Source organism: Somniosus microcephalus, unplaced genomic scaffold (assembly GCF_052327205.1).
Source record: "Somniosus microcephalus isolate GS21.2 unplaced genomic scaffold, FLI_Smic_1.0 unresolved_chr1, whole genome shotgun sequence".
Lineage (NCBI taxonomy): Eukaryota > Metazoa > Chordata > Chondrichthyes > Squaliformes > Somniosidae > Somniosus > Somniosus microcephalus.
In genome coordinates this window covers 6,374,971-6,383,514 of record NW_028225179.1, presented here as the reverse complement: position 1 = coordinate 6,383,514, position 8,544 = coordinate 6,374,971, and the positions used below count along the sequence as shown (strand labels likewise).

The 8,544-nt window shown below is 47.4% G+C and overlaps 1 protein-coding gene across 1 annotated transcript; it reads left to right on the top strand.

The window, feature by feature from the left end:
* The first annotated feature begins 3,366 nt into the window (after positions 1-3,366).
* Positions 3,367-8,203, top strand: LOC147093356 (uncharacterized). Its single transcript, XM_085974291.1, has one exon. The coding sequence runs from the start codon at positions 3,472-3,474 to the stop codon at positions 4,255-4,257; it is 786 nt and encodes a 261-aa protein (XP_085830417.1). The 5' UTR covers positions 3,367-3,471; the 3' UTR covers positions 4,258-8,203.
* The last annotated feature ends 341 nt before the right edge of the window (positions 8,204-8,544 follow it).

The following is an 8,544-nucleotide window of genomic DNA, read 5'->3' as shown; positions in this document are numbered from 1 at the left end:
ACATGAGTACAACAAAAGCCAGCCACGCACCCTCCTGGGCATTTAAAACTAAGTCAAAAAATGAAAAAGTCTGTATTAGCACACATGGCGAATCTTCTTAGCTTTTCAAGCAATGATATTTCCCATTCCAACTGTTCACAAACTGCAGATGTTCAGAAATCTCAAGACAGAATCATCCTCCTAATCCACTAACAGCAAGTACATGTCGTGGCGATCATATGACCAAAATCTTTGTAAGCAACGGAGCCATCGTTCTCCAGAGTTAGCACACTCAATGGATTATATTTGTCCAGGAGAACTCGAAAGCTTAATTTGCCCAGAAGGACTTGAAAGTTTCTCTTTTCTAGGAGAATTTGAAAGCTTAACACGATAAAGGTCCAGTAGACTTGAAAGTTCACTTGAATTTAAGATAGGAGACTTGAAAATTTACTCAAAAAATCTAACACTATGAAGGCCAAACAGGGGGCCTGAGAATTCACTTGGGGGTCTAACACAGTAGAGGCCCAGGAAGCTTGAGAGTTTACTTGGGGGTCTAACACAGTAGAGGCCCAGGAAGCTTGAGAGTTTACTTGGGGGTCTAACACAGTAGAGGCCCAGGAAGCTTGAGAGTTAACTAGAAAGTTAACACAATGAAAGCCCATTCAGAAGTTTAACACTGGAGACTTGAAAATTCACTAAAAAATTTAACACAGAAGATTTGAAAGTTCATTTGAAAATTTAACACAATGGGGGTCTTCTTCCTAGGAGACTCAAAAATTAAAAACCGACACAGTGGGGAGTCTTCGTCCTAGGAGGCCAAAAATTTGCCCAAAAGAGCTCAAAAAATTAACTCGAGTTTCAAACCTTAGCTGGTTGGTTTCTGCTGGGTCCATGTATGGCTCAGTCCTACTGTCAGGGTTGGGGAGCCGCGGGGCCGTGTAGATACGGGGCCGTGCTCTCCGGGTAATGTAGGTTCTGGACCCAAGTGCAGAAATGAGGCGAGAGGCAAATATACAGTACTTTGTTTGAACTTTACTAGATTCACACATAACTAGATTCACACAAGGAACACAGCAACAATACATAGGGACTCAAGACAAGCAACAAACATAAAGAACTCAAGACAAGCAACCAAACAGCTAGTCAAGATAGGAACTCCGGACAGCTTCCATGAGGCAACCCACTTGTCCATACTGAGCTTGAGACAAGCTACCACAAGGGCAACTGGCTTGCCGAGACGAGACTCGAGACAAGCTACCACAGGGGTAATCGGCTTATCAATAAAAAGCCCAAGACAAGCTCCCAAACGGCTCCCACATAGCAACACGCTTGTCCAAACAGCACCTGACCAAGACAAGCAACTTGACAGAACAACAGGCTTAAATACATCTTAAAAACAAGCAAGAACCATGGCAACCAGCTTGTGAAGGCAAGCTGCCACAGAGCACCTAGTCCAGACAGAGAACCTTGTCCAGACGAACTCCCTAGTGAGGACTGAGCAAAGAGGGAATAAACCACAGAACTTATGTACTACAAATCACAGGTGAAACTCATAAGCAGATAACAAGCAGTTAACTAATAAACCCAATAACAGTCAATTAAGAATTAACACAGAAGACTAGAAACAATTAACAAAGGAAACAAAGTGAAGGTGCCATCTAGAGGTTACAGAAGGAATTAACTGGCACCCTCACAGTGATTAGGCAGAAGCATGGCAGATGCAGTATAATGTGGATAAATGCGAGGTTATCCACTTTGGTGGCAAAAACAGGAAGGCAGATTATTATCTGAATGGCAATAGATTGGGAGAAGGGGAAGTGCAACGAGACCTGGGTGTCCTTGTGCACCAGTCACTGAAGGTAAGCATGCAGGTGCAACAGGCGGTTAAGGCAAATGGTATGTTGGCCTTCGTAGCGAGAGGGTTTGAGTACAGGAACAAGGATGTCTTGCTGCAGTTGTACAGGGCCTTGGTGAGACCACATTGTGAGTATTGTGTGCAGTTTTGGTCGCCTTATCTGAGGAAGGATGTTCTTGCCGTGGAAGGAGTTCAACGAAGATTTACCAGGCTGATACCTGGGATGGCAGGAATTACGTATGAGGAGAGATTGGGACGATTGGGCTTGTACTCACTGGAGTTCAGAAGAATGAGAGGGGATCTCATTGAAACGTATAAAATTCTGACAGGACTGGACAGACTAGATGCGGGAAGGATGTTCCCGCTGGTCAGGGAGTCCAGAACCAGTGGTCACAGTCTAAGGATACGGGGTAAGCCATTTAGGACAGTAATGAGGAGGAATTTCTTTGCCCAGAGAGTGGTGAACCTATGGAATTCTCTACCACAGAAGGCAGTAGAGGCCAATACATTAAATATATTCAAGAAGGAGTTGGATATATTTCTTAAAGCTAAAGGGATCAAGGGGTATGGGGAGAAAGCAGGGACCGGGTACTGAATTTGGATGATCAGCCATGATCGCATTGAATGGTGGAGCAGGCTCGAGGGGCCGAATGGCCTACTCCTGCTCCTATCTTCTATGTTTCTATGTTTCAGTTTGAGCTGGAGTGGAGATGGAGGAGAAGCTGCTGGGTTTAACCCCCAGTACTTCTGAGCCCAGGAGGACCCAACAATTCCTAATGTGAGACTGTCAAGGAAGGTGGATTCTAGGGGAGATTACGTTGTTACACAGACACTGTCCGTACAATGTAAAAGAGTATTGTTTTAGGAACAAGTATTTCTGTACAGGCTTTTAATCCAGTTTACATCTACAGATTTGTTTTAATTCATTTTTGGGATGTGGGCGTAGCTCGCAAGAGCAGCAAATATTGCCAATCCCCAGTTTCCCGTTGAGAAGGGGGTGGCGAGTCACCTTCTTGAGCTACTGCAGTCCGTGTGGTGAAGGTATTCCCACAATGTTGTTCGGTAAGGAGTTCCAGGATTATGACCCAGCAACGATGAATATATCTGAGTCAGGATGACGTGTGACTTGGAGGGGAACTTGGAGGTGATGGTGCTCCCATACAACAGCTGCCCTTGTCCTTCTAGGTGGTGGAGGTTGCGGGTTTTGGAGGTTCTATCAAAGTTCTGGTCGAGTTGCAGATGTATAAAGTTCCTTTCCTTCGCCCCCTCCCCCTCCCACACCCACCTCTCTCTCTCTCCTCCCATTGAGGTCAGAGTCTTGTGTAGGCCCAGACCAGGTGGCGGATTCCCTTCCCTGAAGGACATCAGTGAACCAGTTGGGTTTTTATGACAATCCGGCAGCTTTCATGGTCACTTTTCTCTAGTGCCGGCCCCACAATTGACCAGATTCGTTGAGCTCAATTTCATAACCTGCCTTTGTTTTCTTGTGGGTTGTCTCTCACGCTTCCTGTTTTAAATTAATTTTACAGGGCACTGGAAGGGGAGGATTTACAGACGGTAAGCTCAGACCAAACATCACTTCAAGATCTGACAGAGTCACTCGACTCATCGGATCTGAATATCATCGGCCTCTGAACATGGAAGCAAAAAGCACCGTTCACAGCGGGGAGAAACCGTACACGTGTTCTGTGTGTGGACGAGGCTTCAGCCAACCATCTGGCCTATCGAGACACAAGCGAGTTCACACCGGGGAGAGGCCGTTCACCTGCTCTGAGTGTGGGAAGGGATTCACTCAGTCATCTGACCTTCAGACACACCAGCGTGTTCACACTGGGGAGAGGCCGTTCACCTGCTCTGAGTGTGGGAAGGGATTCACTCAGTCATCCCACCTACTGAGACACCAGCGAGTTCACACTGGGGAGAGGCCGTTCACCTGCCCTGTGTGTGGGAAGGGATTCACTGAGTCATCCAACCTGCTGAATCACCAGCGAGTTCACACTGACGAGAGACCTTTTAACTGCTCGGACTGTGGGAAGTGCTTTAAAAGTTCCTGGGAACTGACATGCCATCAACGTGTTCACACTGACGAGAGACCATTCAGGTGCTCTCACTGCGGGACTGGGTTTAGGCAGTCATCTGACCGCACTGTACACCAGCGCACTCACACTGGGGAGAGTCCGTTCACCTGCTCCGTGTGTGGGAAGGGATTCACTCGCTCATCCCACCTGCTGAGACACCAGCGAGCTCACACTGACGAGAGACCTTTCAGGTGCTCTTACTGTGGGACTGGGTTCAGGCGATCATCTGACCTCACTGTACATCAGCGCACTCACACTGGGGAGAGGCCGTTCACCTGCTCCGTGTGTGGGGAGGGATTCACTCAGTCATCCAACCTGCTGAGACACCAGCGAGTTCACAAGTGACTGCAGGGGTTGGATTCTGCTGTTATTGCTGCTGTTAATCACATCCAGGACTGAACCATGTTCATTCTGACAGTTGGGGTTTGTTTCTGCTGATGTTAATAACTCCTGTAACTGGGCTGGAATTTAATATTCTGGATAGATGTCAAATAACCCAGCTTTATTTTAAGCACATTGTTGCAGATTTTCTTCCTTCCCACCTGAGTGTTTAGCATCACCTGGCTGGAGCTCAGAAAGGACAATCTGGGGAAGGATCGTACGGCGGGAACAGAACCGCAGCCTGGACACAGTCCTTCAGGGCCACACTGAGAGGGGCAAACGGCACTTTGGTCTTTTTCATCTCTCTTCGCTGACAGCAAAGTCGCCATGCGGGTAATCTCGAGGCGTGTGAGAAATGTGTCCCATCCGCGCTCTGCCATGGTTCAGAGCTCCTAGGCACGGAACAGAAGGCTCCTTTAGGAATGTACTCAGTGCTTTCTTTTTAATGGCCTTATTAACCTGTGTCGCTACTTTTAGTGATTTGTTTATCTGTATCCCTGGATCCCTCTGCTCCTCCAGCCCATTTAGACGCTTAGGGGGAAAAATTTGGTGGCGCCCCCTTTGGGTTGCTAACGTCGCCGGGGCGAAGTTAGCACCCCTGCGCATTAAATTCAGTGGTGGCACCCCAAGCAGGAGGAGGGGTGCTACTGGAAGCGCTCCCCTCTCTCTTGGGGCGTGACCAGTGAATTCCGCGGCAGTTCGTGCAACAGCGCCACGCCCGTCGGCACATAGCGACATAGCAGACCTCCCTCCCTGATTAAAGGGGAGGGGCCTAGCACTGCGCACACCGGGGCCCTGCTGGACCACTGGGGAGCGGGGTGTTGGATCAAGAGGAGCGCCGGGCTGAGCGATCGCGGCCAACACCCCGAAGAAGAAAGGGGAAGTCGGCAGGTGCTGGCAGTCGGCCAAAATAAAAAGTTGCCGCCCGACACCTGCCCTTTAAGTGGCGTCGCCGCGGCTGCAAGAACGACCCCTGACCCTTTCTGACATATCGTCCGGCGATAGGTCAGGTGTTTCATACCCAAGGTTGCAGCCGGGGTGCTGCGCATGGCGATGACGTCATTGCCGGCAGTGCAGTGCCGCGGGGAGCTACCATCTACTGCCACCGCTAACCTCCCACTGAATATCACAGGAGGCACAAAGCATCCCAATTTCACCCCCTTATCCAAGTAGTGAGTGGCCTCCTTATTCTTCCCACCAAAACACACCACCTCACACTGACCTATAGTGAAATTCATTAACACACCAGCTCACACTGATCTATAGTGAAATTCATTAACACACCATCTCACACTGACCAATAGTGAAATTCATTAACACACCACCTCACACTGATCTATCGTGAAATTCATTAACACACCACATCACACTGATCTATAGTGAAATTCATTAACACACCACCTCACACTGATCTATAGTGAAATTCATTAACACATCACCTCACACTGATCTATAGTGAAATTCTTTTTCCAATTACACACCCATTCTGAAATTTATTAATATCTTCTTGCATTTTGTCTTCCTCAGTATTAACTCTACCTTTTCTGGTGTTATTGACAAACTTTGAAATTGTTCTTCTGATTCCCGAGTCCAAATCGTTTATATAAATTGTGAACAATAGTGATCCCAGCACCGATCCCTGTGGAACACCACTTCCCACCTTTTGCCAGTCTGAGTAGCTACTCCCAACCCCTACTCTCTGTTTTCTGTTTTGTGACCAGCTTGCTATCCATAAACAGTATGTAAGATCGACAAGATGACCCAGGTCAGGCCGTGTGGAGAGAAGGGCCAGGCAGCAGAATGGATGGAAAGCTGGCTACAAAACAGAAATCAGAGGGTGGAAGTTAAGGGGAGTTTCTCGGACTGGCAAAAAGTGAGAACTGGTGTCCCACACAGATCCGTGCTGGGACCACTGGTGTTCACTATCATTTGGACTCAGAAACTAGAGGTATGTTGCTGGAATTAACAGATTACACCAAGTGTCTTCACACTGTGCAAACGATCCATTGTGCTAAGTGCGATAGAATTTGAACAGACCTAGCAGCTCAAAACTGGGTACCCATAAGGCGCTGTGGGCCATCAGCAGCATTCATCCATCCATAGGGGAGGGCCCCATAGGCACGAGCATTAATCTTCCTCTGGGGAGGGCCCATCGGCCCAAGCATTCTATTCAAGAAAGGAGGGAGAGCAAAAACAGGGAACTATAATCCAGTTAGCCTGACATCAGTCATGGGGAAAATGCTGGAATCCATTACTGAGGAAGTGTTAACAGGGCACTTAGGCAGAGTGAACATGGTTTTATGAAAGGTAAATCGTGTTTAACAAATGTATTAGGTTTTTTAAGGATGTAACTGGCAGGGTAGATGAAGGCGAACCAGTGGATGTAGTATATTTGGATTTGCAAAAGGCTTTCGATAAGGTGCCACATAAAAGGTTGCTAAGCAAGATAAGGGCTCGTGGGATTGAGGGTAATGTATTAGTTTGGAGAGAGGATTGGTTGACTGACAGAAAACAGAGAGTAGGAGTAAACAGGTCAATTTCTGATTGACAGGCTGTAACTCGTGGGGTGCCGCAAGAATACTTGGGCCTCAGCTATTTACAATCTATATCAATGATTAGATGAAGGGACCAAGTGCAATGTATTCAGGTTTGCTGACAATACAAAGCTAGGTGGGAAAGTAAGCTGAGAGGAGGACACAAGCAGCCTGCAAAGGGATGTAGACAGGTTAGGTGAGGGGGCAATAAGACGGCAGATGGAGTATAATGTGGAGAATTGTGAGGTTATTCACTTTGATAGGAAAAATAGGAAAGCAGAATATTTTTTAATATTGAGGAACTATTAAATGTTGGTGTTCAGAGAGATTTCGGTGTCCTCGTCCAGGAAACACCGAATGTTAGCATGCAGGTACAGCAGACAATTAGGAAGGCAAATGGCATGTTGGCTTTTACTGCAAGGGGGATGGAGTACAAGAGTAAGGACGTCTTACTACAATTGTACAGGGCCTTGGTGAGACCACACCTGGAGAACTGAGCACAGTTTTGGTCTCCTTATCTGAGGAAGGATATACTTGCCTTAGAGGCGGTGCAACGAAGGTTCACTAGATTGATTCCTGGGATGAGGGGGCTTCTCCTATGATGAGAGATTGTGTAGAATGGGCCGATACTCTCTGGAGTTTAGAAGAATGAGAGGTGATCTCATTGAAACATGTAAGATTCTGAGGGGGATTGACAGGGTAGATGCTGAGAGGTTGTTTCCCCAGACTGGAGAGTCTAGAACTAGGGGACATAGTCTCAGGATAAGGCGTCGGCCATTTAAGGATGAGGAGAAATTTCTTAACTGAGGGTTCTGAATCTTTGGAATTCTCTACCCCAAATGGCTGTGGATGCTGAGTCTTTGAGTATATTCAAGGCTAAAATAGATAGATTTTTGGACTCTAGGGGAATCACGGAATATAGGGATTGGGTGAGAAAGTGGAGTTGAGGTCGAAGATCATCCATGATCTTATTGAATGGCAGAGCAGGCTCGAAGAGCCGTATGGCCTACTCCTGCTCCTAATTCTTATGTATGTTCCTAAAGCACCCCATGGGCAAGGGCCACATAGCTCTGAGCATTAATCCACCCCAGGGCCCCGAGGGCCCGAATATTAATCCACCCCTGCTGTACGTACATAGAATTGACAGCCTAGAAACAGGCCATTTGGCCCAACTGGTCTGTGCCAGTGTTTATACCCTACACGAGTGTGGTAAACCACTGTTTGTATTCCACTGTGTACATGCCTCGGCTGACTCCTCCCACAAATCCTAGTATAAAGGTGACTGCTCCACAGCCCCTTTGTATTCTGGACCGGTCGACCACTCGAGGCACACCTTCATTCTCTTGTTAATAAAAGCCTGTTAATTACTCGCTTAATCTCAGTCTTTTGAGTTATTGATAGCGCATCAATTTTATTAACAAGATTTTTATAATGGAGAAGATCCTCACACCAGCATGCCTGGACTTAAATCATCGGGAGGCGGACTCATCCATCAAGTTTACTCACTGGCTTAAGTGTTTCGAAAAATTCCTGACCGCCTCCGCGGCAATCAAATCAGACGAGGACAAACTGGATGTCCTGACCTCCAAAGTGAACCACCGAGTGTACTCGGTCATCCAAGACGCGACCTCATACGCGGACACTATCAAGCTCCTCAAGGATCAGTACACGCGCCCAGTGAACGAAGTGTACGCCAGGCACCTTCTGGGGAGTCGTA